Source organism: Bombina bombina, chromosome 9, assembly GCF_027579735.1.
Source record: "Bombina bombina isolate aBomBom1 chromosome 9, aBomBom1.pri, whole genome shotgun sequence".
NCBI classification, from domain to species: domain Eukaryota; kingdom Metazoa; phylum Chordata; class Amphibia; order Anura; family Bombinatoridae; genus Bombina; species Bombina bombina.
Window position 1 is genome coordinate 194,148,948 of NC_069507.1, and position 26,955 is coordinate 194,175,902.

At 40.4% G+C, this 26,955-nt stretch overlaps 1 protein-coding gene across 4 annotated transcripts in view; it reads left to right on the forward strand.

Moving 5' to 3' along the window:
- The window catches only part of ZFYVE27 (zinc finger FYVE-type containing 27), a 346,652-nt gene that overhangs the window by 11,164 nt on the left and 308,533 nt on the right, over positions 1-26,955 (forward strand). For all 4 annotated transcript variants that reach the window (XM_053692545.1, XM_053692546.1, XM_053692547.1 and 1 more), the window contains exon 3: positions 10,983-11,053. In XM_053692545.1, the coding sequence (XP_053548520.1) occupies positions 10,983-11,053 (71 nt within the window). The remainder of the gene's footprint in view (positions 1-10,982; positions 11,054-26,955) is intronic.

Genomic DNA, 26,955 nt, shown 5'->3' on the forward strand with positions numbered 1-26,955 from the left:
TGACTTTCAGTTTACCTTATGGATCTTTAAGTTTTAGGGTGTACCGCTCACTATTTGGCCTCCCAGGCAGAACTCATAATACCGGCGCAAAGGAAGTCCCATTGAAAAAGGACTTTTTGAAAGCTCCAGTAGTTACGTTGCGTTACGGCCAAAAAAGTGTGCAGTGCCCATAAACCTGCAAGACTCGTAATACCTGCGGTAGTGAAAAAGAGCTTTAACGCTGCTTTTTCACTCATACCGCAAAACTCGTAATCTAGCCGATAATTAAAAAAAAATACATATACATACTGTTCTCAGACTAATCTTTGCTTTGAATTCATCATGATACTGTATATAGCATTCATTTACTGGTGTGTTTGAGACATTTTTAGTTGTTTATAAGCACAGTAGAGGTTGGTGCTTACCAAGCAGGAATAAACTCTAGAGGGTTTTTGTTACATTGTATTACTGATAAGTAACAAAATTAATGTGCACCTTTTGATTAGGCATTCAACTCCATGTCTAAAGTCCTATTAGGTATTTTAGTGTAATTTTTAAATATAAAAAATAAACATAAACCACAGCTGTATAAACACTGCTCAAATGAATATTTTATTATTTCAGTTATACAGTTGTTATATTTATAAACTGTCACTAAGCACCCCCATCACTTACAAGGGTAGACAGGGAATTCATCTTTTTCTGCCTATCTGTGAAATATTTCAGAAGGATTTTATGAGTAACCAATCCTAATATATACCGAGTTAACCCTTACATGTCTGTATTCCTTTATTTACAATTAAATCCTAATACTTCTTACATGTCTGCATGCCTTTAAATACAATTAAATCCTAATACTTGTTGAAGTATATTAGTTATGTTTTTTTTTTTTCCTTTAATCAGGGCTTGACAAACCCAGGAGCCACTGGTAATTTTACCCCTGACTTCTAACTTTTTTTGTTCTTCTCTGTATATCTATATACAAATGCAATTGCCTGGCTCCTAAATTTGAAACAGATTTGTCGACCTCTGGTTTAAGAGTGCTAGTCAACCAGTACGCATACTGTAAAATGAATTCCTATCCACCTGTTGCTTTCAGATGTATTTAATAAAGTGTTTCCTCTCTACTCTGCCCAAGGGCTAGCTTTTTAAAAAACATATTCTAAAACCTACACATTTCAGTTTTATTTTTTTTTTTAAATATCTTTATTTTTGTGTGCCACGTTCAGGAAGACAAATACATCATATATTCAGTACAACCATCAAATGATAATTCAACAACATTCTTTTCAACATGAGAGACTGGTCTGAACCAATTGTGCCCCTAGCTATGGGGCAGCTAAGGCTTACATGGTGAATACAATACCATTTAATAGAATAACTAGACTTGTGTAGCATGGTTTAGTCCTCCCTTAGGGCACTTTTTGTAACATACAAACAAATTCTGATAACTAATTGAACAATGATATTTGCCAACTCGGATTACTCACCTCTTCTCCCCCCTCCTTCAGTTCCTAGTTAGTCGAATACCCACTCCCCTCTCAAATTGGCTTCAAGTATGTACTCCGTGTTTTTAAATGGTGTTATAATGATCTTTTGTAGCGCTGTTGGGAGTGTGTGTATGAAGGGTTCCCACTTAGTGACGAAAGATTTAACTCTCTTAGTCATGTCGCCTAGTCCATCTGATTGTTCGATAAACAATTGGTTAAGCAATGTCTGTCTCAACTGTGTCACAGTAGGTGGATTACGTTTGAGCCAGTTTTGGAATATTAAGCGCCTGGCTACCAAAACTATGTTAGAGGTGAATATCTTAAGTTGTCTTGGGACATCCCCAAAATCCAACAGTACAATGTTTCTAAATGTTAGTTCAGGAATGTGGGAATGTGTGTTCAGAGTCGCCCAGTAATTTGTCATTTTCCAAAACTTAACTAACTTGGGGCAGCTCCACGTCATGTGCTTAATGTCTGCATCTGTCTTCCCGCACTTTGGGCATTTGTCTTCCCTGTCGGTTCTCCATTTTTGGTATTTCTTGGGTGTTATGTAACTGTCATGCATGAGTTTGAAGTGTGACTCCCTTACATCTGAAGAGAGAGTGGCTCGTTTGACTTTAAGGATACTCTCCTCTATGTCCTTACCAGTGACTACCTCCCCCAACAAAGAACTCCAAACCTCAGCAATTTTACTGCTGCACGATGTGTTAGTTGAGTTGTTCAGGGTCATGTAAAGTGGGGAAATGGATGTGTTGCCCTGCTCTGCTAACTGCATTACTCGTTTAATATGCAATTGTGTAGCTTCCTGATTTTCCTTTTGTAGTACTGTGTGGTAATGCCTAGCCTGAAGGTACGCATAGTGGTGTGTGCTGGGCATCCCAAATGTCCGTCTCAAGTCTTCAAATGATTGCATGTGTTCCCCCCCTGGTGTCAGGGTCTGGCCCACTGTTCTTAATCCTAACTCTCTCCATCGAGCAAATGCTTCGGATGTGATACCCGCAGGGAATTCAGGGTTCCCTCCCCAAGGCAAGTAGGTCAGCAGTCTATTGTTACCTCCCAAATATTTGTAGGCCAACCTCCAGGCTCTAGCAGGTTGACTCAGCAAATCATTGTCTGTCAAGTATTTAGTAGCTTGCGAGTGTGTCAAGTGTGGTATCATGTCTAATGTCCAGGGTTTTATTAGTGCATTCTCTAATTTAATGTTTGTAAATTTTTCTTTCCCGGTTAGCCAGTCAATGGCGAATTTACACTGAGCTGCCCAGTTATAGAGTTCAAAGTTGGGCAGTGCTAAGCCTCCCATCTCTCGGGCCGCCGTGAGTTTTAAGTAGCTGACCCTATGTTTCTTATTAGTCCAAACGAACTGAAGGACCATATGGACCACATTTAGCAGATCTGACTTTTTAAGGAGAAAGGGTAACGTCTGAAAAAAATAAAGCATTTTTGGGAAAAATACCATTTTTATGAGTCCCACTCTACCAGATTCAACAGGGATATAGGCCGATAGGATTGGCGTAGAAGGGGATCGCGACCTTCTTTTGGTATAATACTGATGTGGGCTTCTGCAAATCTAGCCGATGGCGCCACCGTATCATCCAATAGTCCATTAAATAACCTTGCGAGGGACTCAGCTATATCTGGCCCCATAATTTTGTAGAACTCCGCCGGCAGCCCGTCCGGTCCGGGGGACTTCTCTAATTTCAAACCTTTAATTGTGTCTACAATTTCCTCTGGGGTAATAGGGGAGTTAATTCCCCTGAGTTGGTCCTGTTCTATTTGTGGCAGCTGGATGGGGCCCCAAAATCTGTCTCTGTCAGAGTCGTGTATATGTTGTTTAGAATAGAGACCTCTATAGAAATTAGTGAATGCATTTTGAATGTCTGTTTCCCTATTAAGTATGGCAGCTCCTTGTTTAATCGCTAGAATTGAGCTTCTCTTTCTGGTCAGTCTAGTCACTCTAGCCAGTAATTTCCCAGTTTTACTTCCAAACCTGTAATATTTAGCTTGCGTTTTGGAATAAGCTCTGTTAGTTTGTTGAAAGATGTAGTTGTCTCTAAGTGTTTTAGCTTCCTTATATTTATATCTGGTTTTGGTGTTGGGATTTCTGAGGTATCTATTCCTAGCATTTATAAGGCGTACTAAAAGCTGTTCTGTTTTTTGCTTGTTTTGTTTTTTAAATGATGCAGCGTAAGTTGATATGGTTCCCCTCAGAACTGCCTTGGCCGTTTCCCAAAATAGGAGAGGGTTGTCTATGTGTTCTCTATTAAGGTCCATGTATGTGTGCCATTCTCCAAGGATATGCCTATAGAAGTTTGGGTCTCTATATAGGTAAGTTGGGAAAATCCATTTATTAGGTGTGCGAGCAGTGCCACCCGCGTGGAACTTGATCCCTATAGGAGCGTGGTCGGAGATTGTAATAGGGTCTACCACAACCTCTGCAACTCTTGGGCAGAAGCTCGAGGAAACCAGAAAATAGTCTAATCTCGAAAGAGTATCCTTTGCCACAGACATACATGTGAATTCTCTACTTTCTGGGTGTTTGGCTCTCCACACATCTTGCAAGTTCAGAGATCTCGCCAATGTGCGTATAATCAGTGACTCCTTTTTTGAGTTCTGTACTCTGTGTGCTGAAGGGGTGTTTCTGGCTGGGTTAGAAAATCTGTCAGCGGGGACCTGTGGGGCAATGTTAAAATCTCCTCCAATGAGGAGAGGTAAGGTGGTAAACTTCAACATTTCTGAGTGTAGTGTCTTCCAGAACATTTGCTTCTGGGTTTGCGGTCCATATACACCAACTAGCGCAAAAGACAACCCCCCCGCTTCTAGCTGAATCATAATATATCTACCTTCTTGATCAATTAGAGTTTTGGTAATAGTGTATTGCAAGGACTTCTTAAACAGGACCGCTACCCCTCTAGCCCTTCTCTGTTCATATGGCGTATAAATAACTTCTCCCACCCAACTCTGCCTCAGCTTCTGGTGTTCTAGTTGTGAAAGGTGTGTCTCTTCCAGAATAGCAATGTCAGTTCCTCTAGAATGTAAATACCTTAATATTGATCTACGCTTTTGGGGGGACGTAATACCTCCCACATTCCAACTCATGATAGATAGGTTACTACATGACATGAGGGACTGTGTTATGTGCTTGATATGCAGATGTGCGTGTTATTGTGGGGAGATGTGCTATGACAGTTGTGAAATACCTTGGGAGTTTCGTTAGTATTGTGACAATGTTCTTCCGACTATGACTAATTTCCCCCCTCACTGGTTCCCCGGGAGAGAGGCAAGCATCCTGTTGGCTAGATAAAAAAGAATTAAGTAAATAACATACAAAACAGTTTTGAACAAACAATGACATTTCTATCAAGTCACACCAATTTTCCTTCAACACTTGATTGGTGTGCATAGTGCAATTTTGTGTGTGCAGTACACTTCCCCCTGGTTCTAAATTCCCTGATATAAGGCAAGTTTATATATTCTTTGTTCCCATTCCCTCCTTCTCTTTTCTCTTTTATTTCTTTCCCTTTTGTGGGCAATTTCAGCCTAAGAAATTGAGCTACTGAGAAATGTCTTAAATGTAGCATTCTTCCCCATCTAATATGAGTAATTAGTTAGTTACCTCCCCAGATCCCCTTTCTAGCAGCTACGATAGGTACATAAGTATTCAGGGGAGGATCGCCTTCCAACTCTCCAATTCAGGCTTACGACAATTAGTGGCCATTTATATGGACTGCAACCCTACAGGTGCTGAATGTCTTCTCACTGTCCAGTTCTAATAATCTTTTGGAAAGGTCTACTCTTACTTCGCTAAGATCAGTATTACCTATTCTATCATGAATATTACGGCATCTTGACTAAGAAAATCTTAGGTATATGTAGTGTAACATAACAATAATAAAAGTATGAACTGTTGAACAAATATGAAAAGGAAAAACATCAAACCCTCTCCATGATAGGAGTACTTGCTACATAGTTGACCTGTTGTTGGTCTAGGTTTGTCCCACTCTCATAAGCTATATGCCAGATAATAAGAGTCTTTATTTATTGTCTCTTGGGACTTATTTACCCCCTCTCAGGTGTCATTTGGTGCAGGATCCTTTTCCTGTCTCAGGAATTTCTGGAGTTGTCTAGGGTCTTCAAAGAATTTAACCCCTTGCTGGGTCTGAAGCTTGAGTTTCGCAGGGAACATTAGGGAAAAGGTGCGACCAGCCTCTGTTAGTGATTTACAATAAGGCGAGAACTCCCTTCTCCTTCTAGATATTTCCGCTGAGTAGTCTTGGAATATCAGAATTTTCTTCCCCTCAAAACTTAGGGGTGAGGACTGGCGATAGGCTCTCAGAAGTAGAATTTTGTCCTTGAAATTAAGATATCGGATCATTACTTGCCGTGGCCCTCTCACATTTTTCTGGTCTTGGCTAGAGCTACCTACCCTATGAGCTCTCTCAACAATACATGGTATGTCTTCAGGCCTCAAGTGTAGCATAGTGGGTAGGGTTCGTTCAGCAAACTCAATTAGGTCTGTATTTTGCACGGTTTCTGGAAGACCGACAATGCGCAGGTTGTTGCGCCTCGAGCGGTTTTCGAGGTCGTCAACTTTATCTAGCAATAGCTTGTTCTGGGCCTCAAGTGCTCTGATCTTTGTAGAACTTTCTCTTTGCAAGACTTCTCCATCTCCAACTCTCTGCTCCACATGTTGGAGCCTAGATGAAAAGGACTTAAAATCAGATGACAGTGAGTCCATCCCTGTCTGTAGCTGCTCTATCTTGGGTAGAAATAGGGCCGAGATTTGAGAAACAATTGGGTGAGTGTCCGTCAGACCCTCATCCATAATCTCTGCAGTCATGTTTTCTGCAGCGTGTACCTCGGCAGCCACTTTAGATTTCCTTTCTTGATGTTTCTGCCTGTTAGACATGGTGCCGGTAGTTTTGACGAAGCTGGAGTAGTATTTCTGCATGCACCTATCCGGAATTTTATTCTCGCCCCCAGTAGTGAAAATCAGACAGATAAAAGAGTCTCTAGGCCTAGCTATTATTTGCTGGTGTTCTGGTCTCCTTTAGGTAGCTTGTGCCTTTAACGTTTATGCATTTGCAGAATGTTGGCGTTCAGTGCACTGCATGTTTTTTATATCACATTCGGTCGTTTTTCAGCATCTTCCCACCCCAGAAGGCCCCAGGGGGATGCCCGCATATCTAGCAAGTTCAGTGCAGTGAATTGTCCGAGTGGCAAAAGGAGGAAAAACATATATACCACTGGGCAAAAGAGGTTGTCGAATCTAACACACAGTCTCTTCTATGTCTTAATATCTGCCTCTTGTGTATCAGGTTCTGGTGCAGTGTCTTTTGAGAAAGGTGCGTACGGCTGTGGCCACGTGGAGCGGCAGCTGGGGACCAGATTAAATTGCGTAGTTCTTTTTTTCTTTCCTATTAGCCTGCCCACCATCTGAAAATTATGTCCTCCACTTTCCCCAAGCCCTTTCCTCCGCTTTACCGGGGGTCGGGGGCTATTAGTAGTATTTTCTGCCTCAAGGCCCTCGTGTCATGTCTTTTTCAAGTTCCCCAGCAGGATAAAAGATAGAGTGGGTAAAATGGGTAAAATGGCGGCCGGAGCGCCGCTATGCAACTCACCACCAGCTGCCCTCACCGTCTGTGCTTATCTCTCCATTTCAGTTTTATTTTATAGTGTACAAATAATCTATTTAAATGCATTGTTCTGTTTTTCAGCAGTGGTAAAGTTAAATAAGAAAATGTATTTAAAAAAAAGTGATAGAAGAATTCAAACCACTAATATTTGGGTAGGAATTCGGGTCACCACCTCAGCCATGTTTCCTGGACTCTTATGAGTTACACATGCTGCAGGGTGGGCAGGGAGGAACATGTATTGTGTTTCCGGACAGCACTATCTGTATGCACTATTTGTGTTCCTCCCTGTACACCCTGCAGTGTAACTTATAAGTGTCCAGGAAAACATGGCTGAGGTGGCGACCCTAGCAGGAATGCAAATCTTTCTTTGAGGTTATTGGTGGGGTTTAAACAACATTCCAATTTACTTCTATTATTTGCTTAATTTTCTTGGCAACCTTTTTTAAAATGGCAGCAAGGCACTACTGGGAGCTAGCAGACCACCTCAGGTTAGCCTATGATAAGAGCATAAATGTGCGACAATTCATCAACAGTGAGTTGCTGCTCAATAAAGAATAACAAGAGAACAACACAAATATATATAATAGAGGTAAATTGGAACATTGTGTAAAATTGCATGCTCTATCTGAAATTTAATTTTCACTTTACTGCCCCTTTAAATATATTCACTTCCTGTTTTTGTATGTATTTTCTCTAAAATTTTGGCCTGTTTTTTATGTTATATTTTGAAGGGACGTGAAACTCTATTAAAACTTGATTCAGATTGTGTGTACAATTTTTTAAAAATCCTCCAATTTATTCAAATTGACTCTCTTCTTTTGATACACTTTGTTGAAGAGCATACCTAGGTATGCTCACACGTGTAGAAATAATAAGACCGATCAACAATTTCTGTGAAGGCTTAGTGAATACAGTGCATGGGCATTCCCTACATGGCTAAGGAATACACATGTATACAGATAAAGAAAAATAATTTTGGATGAATCATCACGAAAAAATATTTCTGTAATTTTCTTTGATATTAGTTAAAGGGACACTGAACCCAAATTTTTTTCTTTCATGATTCAGATAGAGCATGAAATTTTAAGCAACTTTCTAATTTACTCCTATTATCAAATGTTCTTTATTCTCTTGGTATCTTTATTTGAAATGCAAGAAAGTTTAAATGCCGGCCCATTTTTGTTGAACAACCTCGGTTGTCCTTGCTGATTGGTGGATAAATTCATCCACCAATAAAAAAGTGCTGTCCAGAGTTCTGAACTAAGAAAAATGCTTAGATGCCTTCTTTTTCAATTAAAGATAGCAAAAGAACGAAGAAAAAATGATAATAGGGGTAAATTAGAAAGTTGCTTAAAATTTAATGTTCTATCTGAATCACAAAAGAAAAAAAAATTAGGTTCAGTGTCCCTTTAAGGGATTTGTTCAGAATTAATTTATTGAAAATCCATTTGCCTGCTATTTACTTTGGGACACATCTTGAGGACAGCAGAGTAGGAGCTAAACAGCAGGCTAAACTTAAAGGGACTTTAAACACTAAATAATTGCTAGATAGATGATGCATTCAAAGAAAATATTAGTCTGAGAATAAAATCTAGAGTTTTTTTAAAGTTTCATTAGTTGTTTAAATATTGACAAAATGAGTGTAAAGTTTAAGTGTCTATAAAACACTGGGAGCTGCCATGTTGTAAACTGTAATTAGGGACAGTTATAAATAGGTCACTAGAGTGTGCAACCAATGGCTGTGTGGAATATAACAGTGTTCTGCTCTTCCATTTCTAACAAACTGAAAAGCTCACAATTTCAGAATGGAATTACAGAAAAAGGGGACAAAATAAATAATGAAAGTATATTGTAAAGTTTTTTTTTATTTATACAGTTTATTATATTGTATTACCATCTCAAAGTGTTTTAATGTCCCTTTAAATGGCTATAAAACCCCAAAATTTAATTTTGTGATTCAGACAGAGCATACAATTTTAAAAAGATTCCAATTTATTCCTATTATCAAATTTGCTTCATTCCCATGTTATTCCTTGTTGAAGAGATACGTAGGTAGGTGTCTGGAGCACTACATGGCAGGATCTAGTGCTCTCGCAAATGGATAACATTCATGCAAAATTGCTGCCATATTGTGCTCCAGACACATGCACGCTCCTGAGCTTACATCCCTGCCTTTCAACAAAATATACTAAGAGAACAAAGAAAATGTGATAATGGAAGTAAATTAGAAAGTTGTTTGAATTTGTATTCTCTATCTGAATCATGAAATATTTTTTTTTTGGCTTTCATGTCCCTTTAAAGGGACACTTTTAGGATTCAGAATTTACTTCTATTATTAAATTGTGCACAGTGTTTTTATATGCGTACTTCCTGAGGCACCGGCTACTAAAGAGCATGTGCAAGAGTTTACAGTAAATGCATATGAGTCTGTGATTGGCTGATGGCTGTCACATGATGCAGAGGGCCAGCAAACTGAAATAAATTGTGAAATTTATCAGAAAAATATCTACTAGTCATTTAGAATTGAGTAGTATTAGTATTATGTCCCTGTTTTTCATGAAAAGATACTAAGAGAACAAAATAAAATTGATAATAGAAGTAAATAAAGCAACACAAAATCAGTCTCATAAAGATAACGGAATATGCTGATCAGTAGAAAGGAAGAAAGAGAAAGTTAATTGGAGATTTTACAAAATGTAAACTATTCTTGCCCTCACCCCACTTGTCCAGCACTGCTGTTTTTGTTACAGAAGCTGAGCATTAAAGATAATCTGAAGCTGTATCACTATCTTCTGTAGGCGCACACGCGCACTGCCTTCTCTCCGCTGCCTAAGTCTCGGGTCTGGCAGATTTCTGATTTTTATATTGCATTAATAAATGTGATTGTCATGTGACCTTACCCTGAAAGAGTAGATTTCTTAGGAATGTGTTTTAAAATAGATATTGTTTTGCCAATTCAGTATACCAGACAGGGATCGTATATTGCCCTCATATTGCTTAAAATCATAGGAAAGTGAAAATTAAACTTGCATCATACAGATAGAGCATGCCATTTTAAGACCCTTTTTAAATTTATTTTCAAATGTACTTTGTACTTTTGGTATTCTTTGTTGAAAGATATGTATATATCCTACACCACTGGTAATCTAGCTAGTGATTGGTGGCTGCACGCATTTGTTTCTTGTCACTGGCTCACCAGGTGTGTTCAGTTAGCTTCCATTAGTACATTGCTCTGGAATGGACTTTTACTATGTGTTTAACCCTATTGCAGAGGTTAAAGGGACAGTATACACTCATTTTCATATAACTGCATGTAATAGACATTACTATAAAGAATAAGATGCACAGATACTGATATAAAAATCCAGTATGAAATGGTTTAAAAACTTACTTAGAAGCTGTCAGTTTGGCTCTGTTGAAAAGGTAGCTGGAAAGCCCATTGCAAGTGGCAAATAAGACCCTCCCCCCCTCCCCCTTCTTTTGCATATGAAAAGACCCTTTACACAAACAGGAGCAAGCTGGAGAAGGTAGCTGACAGTATTCACATAAAACTTTGGGGCTTGGTTAGGAGTCTGAAAATCAGAGCAATGATATTTAAAAATAAGCAAAATTATACATTTTTTAAAAAAAAACAAACTTTATGGGCTTTTAAATAGATCATCTACAAAACATTTATGCAAGTGTATAATGTCCCTTTAAACACACAGTTATATACAAGCAATAGTGCAATAACATATTGGAGCATTTTCTTTTGGCACTTTTATGTTCATCTCGCTAAATAAATTACTGATGTTCTGAATATTATGATGTGTTTTGCACTTTATACATTGAAAAAGTTTTTGTTTTATGGTTAGTTAAATATTCTTTTTATGTTGAACAGGTGGCAAATGCCGGCTTGTTCTTTGTGTACGTGTTTCACCATAAATCTTCTGCTTCTCACGCTAAATGAAGGTAAGCGCAAATTATTTATCAAAAGTTACTCAGAATTTCATACTCATATTTGCCAAATTCAGATCATTCATAACTTTTTTATTTTTTTATTTTAATGGATTTTTTTTACCGGTTAATATTATTTTTTATATTTATTTTTTGATCACCATGTGGGTTTCATGTTGTTTTTTTTTTAAATATTTTTTTAATTAACATATGAATCATATATATCAGGAAGTATGCAACACACTGCAAAATAATAGGTCCATGACTTATTGTATAAGCATTGAATATAGTTATTTCTCTTGTAAGGTGTATCCAGTCCACGGGTTCATCCTTTACTTGTGGGATATTCTCCTACCTAACAGGAAGTGGCAAAGAGAGCACACAGCAGAGCTGTCCATATAGCTCCCCCTCTAGCTCCACCCCCCAGTCATTCTCTTTGCCGGCTCTAAGCAATAGGGTCCTCTCTCGGAAGGGTAAAGAGAATGTGGTGTTAGATTTGTAGTTTTTTGTTCTACAAGCAAAAGTTTGTTATTTTAAATGATACCGGTGTGTACTATTTACTCTCTAGCAGAAAAGAGATGAAGATTTCTGCAGGGAGGAAGATGATTATAGCATGTTGTAATTAAAATCCACTGCTGTTCCCACACAGGACTGAGGAGTACAAGAAAACTTCAGTTGGGGGGAACGGTTTGCAGGTTAGGCTGCAATAAGGTATGTTCAGTCATTTATTTCTAGACAAGACTGTGATAATGCTAGAAAAGGACTGATAAGATCCCCATGATGGAAGGGTAAGCTTTATTCAGAGACTAAGTATGGAATTGCAAGCTTACATAACAGGGCTAATTTATGCTGGTTGACACTATTTTATGTTTTTTTTATTTTTACGTTTTTTTACTGATTATCGTTTTTGAGACACTTTGAAGGTTCCTTTGGGTTTCTTTCAGGGGTTGTTACCCACATGGCTGTTATTATAACACTTAGGAGTGTTTCTTTAGGCCTCACAGCACCGGAGTAAGGTGGGAGGGGCCTAATTTCGCGCTTCAGATGCGCAGTTAGATTGACTAGATCTTCAGGCTGTTTCACATGGAGGGTCCTGCTGCAGTTTGAGGGCCTATAAGAAGCTTTTTTCCCCACAAATCTGGTTCCTAAGGGCAGGTAGGGCCACAGCAGAGCTGTGGCAAGGTGCAGAAGTCTTTTTAACCGTTTGTTAGCTTGCTATTGATCCGGTTTGGGCATTAAGGGGTTAATCGTTTTTCTTGCTAGTTGTGCAATCTTACCAATGCTTTAGGTACATACTGTGAAAATTTCGAAAAGTTTGCTGCATTTTTCACTGTTTTGGAAAATTGTGTGCCTTTTTTTATCTCTTAAAGGCACAGTAACGTTTTTTGCAAAGTGTGTTTTTACTTGATTAAAGTGATTTCTGAGCCTGTTTGTCTTACTACTAATCTGATAAACATATCTGACACTAAGGAAAATCCTTGTTCAATGTGTTTAGAAGCCATGGTGGAACCCCCTCTCAGAATGTGTCCCACTTGTACTGATAAGTCTATACACTTTAAAGAACATAATGTTGCACTTAAAAATGTGGCCCAAGATGATTCTCAGACAGAAGGTAATGAGGTTAGCCCATTAACCTCTCCCTAAGTGTCACAACCAGTTACGCCCGCTCAAGCGACGCCTAGTACCTCTAGCGCGTCTAACTCTTTTACCTTACAAGACTTGGCGGCAGTTATGGATAATTCCCTCTGTGTTTCTATCTAAACTGCCCGTGTTACCTGCAAAGCGTGATAGCTCTGTTTTAAGAACATTATGAGCATTCTGACGCTTTAGTAGCCGTATACGATATACACTCACAACGCTCTGAAATGGGGGCGAGGGATGTGCTGTCTGAGGGAGAAATTTCCGAATCAGGAAAGGTTGCTCCTCAGGCAGACTCAGATACGTTGGCTTTTAAATTTAAACTAGAACACCTCCGCTTATTGCTCAGGGAGGAATTAGTTACTCTGAATGACTGTGACCCTTTGGTGGTTCCAGAGAAATTGTGTAAAATGGACAAGTACCTAGAAGTTCCTGTTTACACGGATGTGTTCCCGGTCCCTAAGAGGATTGCGGATATAGTAACTAGGGAGTGGGATAGACCAGGTATTCTGTTTGTTCCCCCTCCTGTTTTTAAGAAAATGTTCCCCATATCTGACACCACGCGGGACTCGTGGCAGACGGTCCCTAAGGTGGAGGGGGCTGTTTCTTCACTTGCTAAAAGCACAACCATACCAATTGAGGACAGTTGTGCTTTTAAAGACCCTATGGATAAAAAATTAGAGGGTTTACTTAAGAAAATTTTTGTTCATCAAGGTTTTCTTCTCCAACCTATAGCGTGCATTGTTCCTGTAACTACTGCAGCTGCTTTCTGGTTCGAGGCGCTGGAAGATGCGCTCCAGACGGAGACCTCATATGAGGACATTATGGACAGAATTAAGGCTCTTAAGCTGGCTAATTCTTTTATCACAGATGCCGCTTTCCAACTAGCTAAGTTAGCGGCAAAAAATTCAGATTTCGCCATTTTAGCGCGCAGGGCGTTATGGCTAAAGTCCTGGTCGGCCGATGTGTCGTCAAAATCCAAACTATTGAACATGCCTTTCAAAGGAAAGACCCTCTTTGGGCCTGAATTGAAAGAGATCATTTCAGAAATCACTGGTGGAAAAGGCCATGCTCTCCCCCAGGACATGTCCTTCAAGACGAAGAACAAACAAAATAATTTTCGTTCCTTTCGGAATTTCAGGAGCGGTCTCGCTTCACCCTCCCCTGCTGCAAAGCAAGAGGGTAATTTTTCACAACCCAGGGCAGCCTGGAAACCTTACCAGGGCTGGAACAAGGGTAAACAGGCCAAGAAGCCTGCAGCTGCCTCCAAGACGGCATGATGGGGTAGCCCCAGATCCGGGACCGGATCTAGTAGGGGGCAGACTCTCTCTTCGCTCATGCCTGGGCAAGAGATGTACACGATCCCTGGGCATTAGAGATTGTATCCCAGGGATATCTTCTAGAATTCAAGGACTCCCCTCCAAGGGGAAGGTTCCATATTTCTCGTCTGTCTACAGACCAGACAAAGAAAGAGGCGTTCTTACGCTGTGTAGAAGACCTACATACAATGGGAGTGATCCACCCAGTTCCAATTGTGGAACAAGGGCTGGGTTTTTACTTAAACCTGTTTGTGGTTCCCAAAAAAGAAGGAACTTTCAGACCAATCCTGGATCTCAAAATTCTTAACAAATTCCTCAGAGTCCCATCATTCAAGATGGAGACCATTCGGACAATCTTACCAATGATCCAGGAGGGTCAGTATATGACTACCGTGTATCTAAAGGATGCGTTTCTGCACATTCCTATCCACAAAACTTTACCAGTTTCTCAGGTTCGCCTTTCTGGACAAGCATTATCAGTTTGTGGCTCTTCCTTTCGGGTTGGCCACTGCTCCCAGAATTTTCACAAAGGTGCTAGGGTCCCTCCTGGTGGTTCTAAGACCGCGGGGCATAGCAGTGGCGCCTTACCTAGACGACATCTTAATACAGGCGTCGACTTTCCAAAGAGCCAAGTCTCACACGGAAATTGTATTGGCCTTTCTGAGGTCTCACGGGTGGAAGGTGAACATCAAAAAGAGTTCTCTCTCCCCCCTCACAAGAGTTCCATTCCTAGGAACCCTAATAGACTCGGTAGAAATGAAAATATTTCTGACGGAGGTCAGAAAGTTAAAACTCTTAACTACTTGCCGAGCTCTTCATTCCATTCCTCGGCTGTCTGTAGCTCGGTGCATGGAGACAATCGGACTAATGGTAGCGGCAATGGACATAGTCCCTTTTGCACAGATACACCTCAGACCACTGCAACTATGCATCCTCAAACAGTGGAATGAGGATTATGTAGATTTGTCTCCTCAAATACAGTTGGACCAGGGGACCAGAGATTCTCTTCTCTGGTGGTTGTCTCAGGATCACCTGTCTCAGGGAATGTGTTTCCGCAGACCAGAGTGGATCATCGTAACGACCGACGCCAGTCTGTTGGGCTGGGGGTGCAGTCTGGGACTCCCTGAAAGCTCAGGTCTTATGGTCTCGGGAAGAAGCTCTTCTCCTGATAAACATTCTGGAACTGAGGGCGATATTCAACGCTCTTCAGGCATGGCCCCAGCTAGCTGCGGCCAAATTCATCAGGTTTCAGTCGGACAACATCACGACTGTAGCTTACATCAACCATCAAGGGAGAACAAGGAGTTCCCTAGCAATGATGGAAGTAACCAAAATAGTCAGGTGGCCGGAGGATCACTCTTGCCACCTCTCAGCAATTCACATCCCAGGAGTAGACAACTGGGAGGCGGATTTTCTAAGTCGTCAGACTTTTCATCCGGGGGAGTGGGAACTCCACCCGGAGGTATTTGCCCAGCTGACTCAGCTATGGGGCACTCCAGAATTGGATCTGATGGCGTCCCGTCAGAATGCCAAACTTCCTCTTTATGGGTCCAGGTCCCGGGATCCCCAGGCGGTGTTGATAGATGCTCTAGCAGCGCCTTGGTCCTTCAATCTGGCCTATGTGTTTCCACCGTTTCCTCTCCTTCCTCGTCTGGTTGCCAGAAACAAGCAGGAGAGGGCGTTGGTGATTCTAATAGCGCCTGCGTGGCCATGCAGGACCTGGTATGCTGACCTAGTGGACATGTCATCCGTTCCACCTTGGACTCTGCCAATGAGGCAGGACCTTCTACTTCAAGGTCCTTTCAAACATCCAAATCTAATTTCTCTGCGTCTGACTGCTTGGAGATTGAACGCCTAATTCTATCTAAGCGTGGTTTCTCTGAGTCGGTTATCGATACCCTGATTCAGGCTAGAAAGCCTGTCACCAGGAAAATCTACCATAAGATTTGGCGAAAATATCTTTGTTGGTGCGAATCCAAGGGCTACTCATGGAGTAAGATTAGGATTCCCAGGATATTGTCTTTTCTCCAAGATGTATTGGAGAAAGGATTGTCGGCTAGTTCCTTAAAAGGACAGATATCTGCTTTGTCTATTCTTTTACACAAACGTCTGGCGGAGGTGCCAGACGTTCAAGCGTTTACTCAGGCTTTAGTCAGAATCAAGCCTGTTTATAGACCTGTGGCTCCGCCATGGAGTCTGAATTTAGTTATTTCAGTTCTGCAAGGGGTTCCGTTTGAACCTTTACATTCCATAGATTTTAAGCTTTTATCTTGGAAAGTTTTGTTTTTGGTAGCTATCTTTTCTGCGCGAAGAGTTTCAGAGTTATCTGCTTTACAGTGTGACTCACCTTACTTGGTGTTCCATGCAGATAAGGTAGTTTTGCGTACCAAACCTGGTTTTCTTCCTAAGGTTGTGTCTAATAAGAATATTAACCAGGAAATTGTTGTTCCTTCTCTGTGTCCTAATCCTTCTTCGAAGAAGGAACGTCTGTTACACAATCTTGATGTGGTTCGTGCTTTAAAGTTCTATTTACAAGCAACTAAGGATTTCAGACAAACAACTTCATTGTTTGTTATCTATTCTGGTAAGAGAAGAGGTCAGAAGGCGACTGCTACCTCTCTTTCCTTTTGGCTGAAAAGCATCATCCGTCTGGCCTATGAGACTGCTGGCCAGCAGCCTCCTGAAACAATTACTGCTCATTCTACCAGAGCAGTGGCTTCCACATGGGCTTTTGAAAATGAGGCTTCTGTTGAACAGATTTGTAAGGCAGTGACTTGGTCTTCGTTGCATACCTTTTCCAAATTTTACAAATTCGATACTTTTGCTTCTTCGGAGGCTATTTTTGGGAGAAAGGTTTTACAAGCAGTGGTGCCTTCCGTTTAAGGTACCTGTCTTGTTCCCTCCCTTCATCCGTGTCCTAAAGCTTTGGTATTGGTATCCCACACGTAAAGGATGAACCCGTGGACTGGATACACCTTACAAGAGAAAACAGAATTTATGCTTACCTGATAAATTACTTTCTCTTGTGGTGTATCCAGTCGACGGCCTGCCCTGTCATTTTAAGACAGGTGGTTTTTATTTTTAAACTACAGTCACCACTGCACCCTATGGTTTCTCCTTTTTCTTCCTAACCTTCGGTCGAATGACTGGGGGTGGAGCTAGAGGGGGAGCTATATGGACAGCTCTGCTGTGTGCTCTCTTTGCCACTTCCTGTTAGGAAGGAGAATATCCCACAAGTAAAGGATGAACCCGTGGACTGGATACACCACAAGAGAAAGTAATTTATCAGGTAAGCATAAATTCTGTTCTTGTTAGCAAACTTCGCATTCGTTTTCAATTTCAGAACACGTCTGGGATATAGCCCTTAAAAAGCCTCTTGAGTATGTTTATCTCTTTTGTTTGTGCCAGATGTCACATAGCTCCTCCACTGATCTAAGTTTGTAACTTGCAATATAAGATATACAATGCATTATGTTTAAAGGGACATTGTACACAGAATTTTTTTTTTTTACTCCCTTGTTGTAGTATGTGTAAACATTGTCAAAGGTTTTTTAAATGTGTGTGTATATATTTTATTATTATTATTATTATTATTATTATATTTTTTATTTTTTTTAATCAAAGTTGCCAATTTGGAGTCCAATTACCAAGCCCTTTGTATTACCTTAATGTATTCCAGTATAGCCCTGCTTGCTCCCTTTCTCTGGTGGATTACAGTGCATGTGCGGGATTGAGAATGCAGACACTGTACCAAGGCTGCTATAATGATCACGCTATCTAAAAGTGTGTGACAAATAATAATTTTTCCATGTGCTTTGCTTGACCGCCCTACCCGAAGTATCTAAAGTGATGTGCCAACATATACTTTATAGTGTGTGCAAGCGGTGCCATGACCACGCTATCTGAAAATAGGTTTCTTATAAGAATTTCCTACCATGACAGCGCTTTTGTTGTTAGAAGTAATCGCTAGTGCCTAATCCGAGTGTATCGGAGGACATACTATTGTTAAAATTGTATTGTCTGTCATCTGTAGTCTCTATGGAACTGGAGGGGAAGGATGTACTTACTCACTTCCTCTTTCCTCTCTATACTACAATGCTTATAAGATGTATCTAAGTTCACTACTTTCATTAAATATATTTGTTCTTGTTTCAACAAACCATAGGCTGAATAGATTCTTTATTACTTGGCTTTACATGTTTGCTGAGCTCTGCTCTGACTTCTACGTGCACACTCCTGAGCTCCTATGAGTCAACTCTGCTGATATTCTATAATTTATATCCCAAATACAATTATAATATGCGCTAATGTCACAGTATGCAATCTGCTATAGGTAAGGACCACGTTATCTGTATCTTCCGCTTGTGCGAGCTCAAGCATGATTGCCCTATTGTGATCTAGCGCGTGCTGTCACATGACTTTGTATACAATTGGGCATCTGAGGTTATTTTGTATGATACTTATGATTGGCAAGGAGGCTTCTTTATGGAGATCTTGGCTCTGCCCAGAATCACGTGGTACACAACAAAATTACTATATATATATTTTTTTATTTTCTTTTTTCATGCCAATGCAATGTTTTATTTGTTTAAATGATTATGCATAACATAAAATGTTGCAGTTGTGCGTATACACTGTCCCTTTAAGGGAACAGTAAAATCACAGCATTTTCTAATTTATTTAGTAAGCAGGATTTATCAAATCAATTTTCCTAAAATTACACCCATAAATCTGCATACGACTGTATCCCCTGATTTATGAATGCAATTGCTCCTAAAATTGGGATAGTCTGACTATACATTCTTCCACTTCATTCGCGTTCGCCAAGGCGCACCGCTGCACTAAAAAAAGGGTTACATTTGCTAGTTTTAGTCGCATTTCATTGAGTCCGCTTTAGCATTACGCTCAGTTACCAATTTATAATTTTTTTGGAGAATGCAAAGTTCTCCTACAAATTATAGTTCTCCATAGGTACTGTGGAGAACAGCATTAGAAATCATTTAGCCACCAATCAGCAAGCGCTACCCTGGTGCTGAACCAAATCATGAAAAAAAAATTTGGGTTTAGTATCCCTTTAAAGGCAAACTACTTACATAACCAAAGGCACATGAACCTCGATATATACAGCTTGCAACTTAAAGCACCATTTAAAGGATATAAATAGTTTGTTTATTGTTGAAATAAAAAAACACTAAGCAGTGGCTTAAACATTTTACCATTTATTTATTTAAACATCAATTGTCCATTACTTCCTGTCACAGCCCTACAAGGAGGCTAAGGTCTCTACAGCAAGGCATATCTAACTGTATGGCATAAATCTTCTAGAGTAACATGAGCTGGATTACTAGTCGGTGAAAGCTAGAGAGACAGCCAGGTTCTCCCCATGCTCAGAAGAGGCAGAATGCAACCTAAGTTCTCAGCATGTCTGCTCCCTTATCTAACTGTAGTCAGGTGCTACACTGAAAATGTGTAAGTGCTAATTTTGAAGGGGGGAAAACGAGTAAGTTGTTTGCTGTTTTTTAACACAATCTATTTCTTATGTTTACTTTGATTTAACATATATATACTTTTTTTTTTTTACTAAAAAGTAATTTCATATCCCTTTAAATACAGTTGCGTTGCATAATCAACATATATATAATAAAAAGACAATGCAATAGCAGCCTGAATTTCAAATGAGTAATCCATTTTTTATGACAAACTTCAACATTATATCCATTTCTGCCCCCTCTATCAAGTGATGACCATCGGCTTCTGTCAATCGCAAAATACATGTATTTACTGTGAATTCTTGCACATGCTCAATAGGAATATATGAAAACATTTTGCACATTTTCATATTAGAAGTAAATTGGATTTTTTTTTTATTATAATTGCATGTACTATCTGAATCATGAAAGTTTAATAATGACTTTACTGTTCCTTTAATCCTATGCGATTTGTGTGTTTAGTTCCTGCACAAATGACAATGGTAACAAAAGACCTGTGTAACAAATATGCAGCGTTGCCTTATTAGTAGACAATAATATGAAGTGGCTGACAGGCCGTGTTAGCATATGGTCAGTGTACTTTTGTGTAGAAGTGACTCACAGGTATGGCTTTCCGTGCACTTGTAGAATTAATAGACTGAACATTTGTTTGGTTCAATGCTCTTACATAGTTGCCAACATTTCAAAAAAAAATTCAGGGACACTTTGCAGCAGAGCAAGCAAGCGGGTTACTGGAGTATTGACAACCTACTGTTCAACTGCTCCGCCCACTCAGTTCTGAAATCAAAACACACCCATTTGAAAGTAATAGTATAATTTAGATTTATCCATAGTTTATTATACAGATTACAGCACCAAGCTCTTACACCTACCCAGTCTCTGGAACACATTCTGGGCATATGGTTATTTTTACAACACAGCATCAAAATTAGAAAGACAAATAATTTGTGAACCCATTCAATAATAATAATATTCCATTAGGAATGAATTATATTTAAATAATACACTATATCTATTTATCATCTATCTATCTGTATATATGTATGTGTGCGTATATATGTGTGTGTGTGGTGTGTGTATATATATTATATATATATGCAAACAACAAATGTGTGCAAAAGAGATTTTCAGGGACATTTCCAGGGACAAAAAAAATCCAGGGACATACAACAAAATCCAGGGACTGTCCCTGGAAATCAGGGACTGTTGGCAACTATGCTCTTATTATCTTCATAAAGAAATCCTCTTTTTCTTAATTTAAAACGTTTTAAAATACTATTCACAGTAATAACAACAACAAATCTATATAGGGCACGCAGATGAGAAGCTGATTCACTAAAATTAGATATTTTTTTTTTATATATTTTTTTTAAATATGTTAAGTATTTTAGATATTTAACAAGATGCAAGAAAGCTAGTCCACACTGTCCTGAATTTTAAATAAGCAGTAGATTATTTTTTTTATTACAAGTTTCTTTTTTCTCCCATTATCCGGCCCCCTGTGTCATGTGACAGACATTAGCCAATTACAGACTAGTATACAAATACCCTGTGAGCTTGGGCACATGCTCAGTAGGAGCTTGTTCCCCAGAAAGTGTGAATATAAAAATACTGTGCAAAATTTTATAATGGAAGTCAATTAGAAAGTGTCTTAAAACTGCTGCTCTATATCATTAAAGTTTATTTCTTCTGTTAAGTGTGATCAGTCCACGGGTCATCATTACTTGTGGGATATTAACTGCTCCCCTACAGGAAGTGCAAGAGGATTCACCCAGCAGAGTTGCTATATAGCTCCTCCCCTCTACGTCACCCCCAGTCATTCTCTTGCACCCAACGACTAGATAGGATGTGTGAGAGGACTATGGTGATATATTTAGTTTTTATATCTTCAATCAAAAGTTTGTTATTTTATAATAGCACCGGAGTGTGTTATTCCTTCTCTGGTAGAATTTGAAGAAGAATCTACCTGAGTTTTTCTATGATTTTAGCCGGAGTAGTTAAGATCATATTGCTGTTTTCTCGGCCATCTGAGGAGTGAGGTAAACTTCAGATCAGGGGACAGCAGGCAGATAATCTGCAAAGAGGTATGTAGCAGTTTATTATTTTCTGACATGGAATTGATGAGAAAATCCTGCCATATCCGTTATAATGTAAACTCAGCCTTGAATGCAGTAGATGTAGCTGATATCAGGCTGTCATGTATGTATATTTTACACTTCAGTTTTCTGGGAAATGGTACTTCTCTGGCTTTTAAACTGTATACATAGACTTAACCTATTTTGCAGGGACTTGCAATAGGTTTTAAATGACAATTAATTATTGAGGTAAAATGTTTTTTTTGCTGGCATGTAAAAACGTTTTTTCTCTGAGGTACTGGGTCAAAAAATGTTTTGGGCACTTTTTTTCCACTTGGCAATAGTTTTGATTTAAATTAGAGCAGTTCACTGATCTCTCTCACTGTTATGTGTGTGGGGGAGGGGCCATTTTGGTGCTTTCACTATGGCATCAGAAAAACTCAGTCAGAGGTTCATTTTCTTCCTGCATGATCCGGTTCATCTCTACAGAGTTCAGGGGATTCTCAAGAGTCTTTTTTGAGGGAAGTAATCATACAGCAGAGCTGTGCTGATTGTATTGACTGTGATATAAAAAACGTTTATTTGTGTATTTTTTTTTCTGCTGCCTGGGTTAGTTTATCATTTGCTGAGGGGAACAATCCTTTGCTAAAACTGTATATTCTGACAAAGATTGATGCTATAACTTAATTATTTTATCTGTTATAATATTTTTCTGTGCTTCTTAAAGGCACAGTTCGTTTTCATATTATTTGTAAATTACTTTGAAAAGTATTTCCAAGTTGCTGTTTATTTGCTAGTGTGTTAAACATGTCTGATTCAGAGGAATATCTCTGTGCTATATGTGTTAATGCCAAAGTGGAGCCCAATAGAAATTTATGTACTAAATGTATTGATGCTACTTAAAAAATAGTCAATCTGTACAAATTGAACATATTTCACCAAACAACGAGGGGAGAGTTATGCCGACTAACTCGCCTCACGTGTCAGTACCTGCATCTCCCGCTCAGGAGGTGCGTGATATTGTAGCGCCGAGTGCATCTGGGCGGCCATTACAAATCACATTACAAGATATGGCTACTGTTATGACTGAAGTTTTGGCTAAACTACCAGAACTAAGAGGTAAACGTGATCACTCTGGGATGAGAACAGAGTGCGCTGATAATGCAAGGGCCATGTCTGATACTGCGTCACAGTTTGCAGAACGTGAAGACGGAGAGCTTCATTCTGTGGGTGACGGTTCTGATCCAAATAAACTGGACTCAGACATTTCAAATTTTAAATTTAAGCTTGAGAACCTCCGTGTGTTACTAGGGGAGGTATTAGCGGCTCTGAATGATTGTAACACAGTTGCAATCCCAGAAAAAATGTGTAGGTTGGATAAATATTTGCGGTACCGACGAGTACTGACGTTTTTCCTATACCTAAGAGACTTACTGACATTGTTACTAAGGAGTGGGATAGACCCGGTGTGCCTTTCTCACCCCCTCCTATATTCAGAAAAATGTTTCCAATAGACCCGCCACACGGACTTATGGCAAATGGTCCCTAAGGTGGAGGGAGCAGTTTCTACTTTAGCTAAGCGTACCACTATCCCAGTGGAGGATAGCTGTGCTTTTTCAGATCCAATGGATAAAAAATTAGAGGGTTACCTTAAGAAAATGTTTGTTCAACAAGGGTTTATATTGCAACCTCTTGCATGTATTGCGCCTGTCACGGCTGCAGCAGCATTTGGTTTGAGTCTCTGGAAGAGACACTTCAATCATCCACACTAGATGACATCACACACAAACTTAAATTCCTTAAGTTAGCTAATTCATTTATTTCAGATGCCGTAGTACATTTAACTAAACTTGCGGCTAAAAATTCAGGATTCGCCATTCAGGCACGCAGAGCTCTGTGGCTAAAATCCTGGTCAGCTGATGTTACGTCTAAATCTAAATTGCTTAATATTCCTTTCAAAGGGGCAGACCTTATTCGGGGGCCCGGCTTGAAAGAGATTATTGATGACATTACAGGAGGTAAAGGTCATGCCCTGCCTCAGGACAAGGCCAAAGCCAAGGCTAGACAGTCCAATTTTCGTTCCTTTCGTAATTTCAAAGCAGGAGCAGCATCAACTTCCTCTGCACCAAAACAGGAAGGAGCTGTTGCTCGCTACAGACAAGGCTGGAAACCTAACCAGTCCTGGAACAGGGGCAAACAGGCCAGAAAACCTGCTGCTGCCCCTAAGACAGCATGAATTGAGGGCCCCCGATCCGGGACCCGGATCTAGTGGGGGGGCAGACTTTCCCTCTTCGCCCAGGCTTGGGCAAGAGATGTTCAGGATCCCTGGGCGTTAGAGATCATATCTCAGGGATACCTTCTGGACTTCAAATCCTCTCCCCCAAGAGGGAGATTTAATCTGTCAAGGTTGTCAACAAACCTAACAAAGAAGGAAGCGTTTCTACGCTGCGTAAAGATCTTTATTAATGGGAGTGATCCATCCAGTTCCGCGGTTGGAACAAGGACAAGGGTTTTACTCAAATCTGTTTGTAGTTCCCAAAAAAGAGGGAACCTTCAGGCCAATCTTGGATTTAAAGATCCTAAACAAATTCCTAAGAGTTCCATCGTTCAAGATGGAAACTATTCGAACAATTTTGCCCATGATCCAAGAGGGTCAGTACTTGACCACAGTGGATTTAAAGGATGCTTACCTTCACATACCGATTCACAGAAGTCATTACCGGTATCTAAGGTTTGCCTTTTTAGACAGGCATTACCAGTTTGTAGCTCTTCCATTCGGACTGGCTACGGCTCCAAGAATCTTCACAAAGGTCTGGGCACTCTTCTCGCGGTACTAAGACCGCGAGGGAATTTCAGTAGCTCCGTACTTAGACGACATACTGATACAAGCTTCAAGCTTTCAAACTGCCAAATATCATACAGAGATAGTACTGGCATTTCTAAGGTCGCATGGATGGAAAGTGAACGAAGAGAAAAGTTCTCTCTTTCCACTCACAAGAGTTCCCTTCCTGGGGACTCTGATAGATTCTGTAGAAATGAAGATTTACCTGACAGAGGACAGGTTAACAAAACTTCAAAGTGCATGCCGTGTCCTTCATTCCATTCAAGAGACCAGAAATTCTCTTCTATGGTGGCTTTATCGGCCACATCTGTCCAGGGGAATGCCATTCAGCAGGCCAGACTGGTCAATTGTAACAACAGACGCCAGCCTACTAGGTTGGGGGCGCTGTCTGGAATTCTCTGAAGGCTCAGGGACTATGGAATCAGGAGGAGAGTCTTCTTCCAATAAACATTCTGGAATTGAGAGCAGTCCTCAATGCTCTTCTGGCTTGGCCCCAGTTAGCAACTCGGGGGTTCATCAGGTTCCAGTCGGACAACATCACGACTGTAGCTTATATCAACCATCAGGGAGGGACAAGAAGCTCCCTAGCAATGATGGAAGTATCGAAGATAATTCGCTGGGCAGAGTCTCACTCTTTGCCACCTGTCTGCAATCCACATCCCGGGAGTGGAGAACTGGGAGGCGGATTTCTTAAGTCGTCAGACTTTTCATCCGGGGGAGTGGGAACTTCATCCAGAGGTCTTTGCCCAAATACTTCGACGTTGGGGGCAAACCAGAGATAGATCTCATGGCGTCTCGACAGAACGCCAAGCTTCCGCGCTACGGGTCCAGATCCAGGGATCCGGGAGCGGTCCTGATAGATGCCTTGACAGCACCATGGACCTTCAGGATGGCTCATGTGTTTCCACCTTTCCCGATGCTTCCTCGATTGATTGCCAGAATCAAACAGGAGAAAGCATCAGTGATTCTAATAGCGCCTGCATGGCCACGCAGGACTTGGTATACAGATCTGGTGGACATGTCATTCTGTCCACCTTGGTCGTTACCTCTGAAACAGGACCTTCTGATTCAGGGTCCTTTCAAACATCAAAATCTAACTTCTCTGAAGCTGACTGCTTGGAAATTGAACGCTTGATCTTATCAAAGCGTGGTTTTTCTGAGTCAGTTATTGATACCTTAATACAGGCTAGGAAGCCTGTTACCTCGAAAGATTTACCATAAAATATGGCGTAAATACCTATATTGGTGCGAATCCAAAGGTTACTCTTGGAGTAAGGTTAGGATTCCTAGGATATTGTCTTTTCTACAAGAAGGTTTAGAAAAGGGGTTATCCGCTAGTTCCTTAAAGGGACAGATCTCAGCTCTGTCCATTCTGTTACACAAGCGTCTGTCAGAAGTTCCAGACGTTCAGGCTTTTTGTCAGGCTTTGGCCAGGATTAAACCTGTGTTTTAAAGCTGTGGCTCCACCATGGAGTTTAAACCTTGTTCTTAACGTTTTACAGGGTGTTCCGTTTGAACCCCTTCATTCCATTGATATAAAGTTGTTATCTTGGAAAGTTCTATTTTTAATGGCTATTTCCTTGGCTCGAAGAGTCTCTGAGTTATCAGCCTTACATTGTGATTCTCCTTATTTGATTTTTCACTCGGATAAGGTAGTTCTGCGTACTAAGCCTGGGTTCTTACCTAAGGTAGTCACTAACAGGAATATCAATCAGGAGATTGTTGTTCCATCCTTGTGCCCAAATCCTTCTTCGAGGAAGGAACGTCTTTTGCACAATCTGGATGTAGTTCGTGCCCTTAAATTTTATTTACAGGCAACTAAAGATTTTCGACAAACGTCTTCCCTGTTTGTCGTTTACTCTGGTCAGAGGAGAGGTCAAAAAGCTTCTGCTACCTCTCTCTCTTTTTGGCTTCGTAGCATAATTTCGGTTTAGCTTATGAGACTGCTGGACAGCAGCCTCCTGAAAGAATTACAGCTCATTCCACTAGAGCTGTGGCTTCCACTTGGGCCTTTAAGAATGAGGCCTCTGTTGAACAGATTTGCAAGGCTGCAACTTGGTCTTCGCTTCATACTTTTTCCAAATTTTACAAATTTGACACTTTTACTTCCTCGGAGGCTATTTTTGGGAGAAAGGTTCTTCAGGCAGTGGTTCCTTCTGTATAAAGAGCCTGCCTATCCCTCCCGTCATCCGTGTACTTTTGCTTTGTTATTGGTATCCCACAAGTAATGATGACCCGTGGACTGATCACACTTAACAGAAGAAAACATAATTTATGCTTACCTGATAAATTCCTTTCTTCTGTAGTGTGATCAGTCCACGGCCCGCCCTGTTTTTTAAGGCAGGTAAATATTTTTTAAATTATACTCCAGTCACCACTACACCCTTGGCTTCTTCTTTCTCGTTGGTCCTTGGTCGAATGACTGGAGGTGACGTAGAGGGGAGGAGCTATATAGCAACTCTGCTGGGTGAATCCTCTTGCACTTCCTGTAGGGGAGCAGTTAATATCCCACAAGTAATGATGACCCGTGGACTGATCACACTACAGAAGAAAG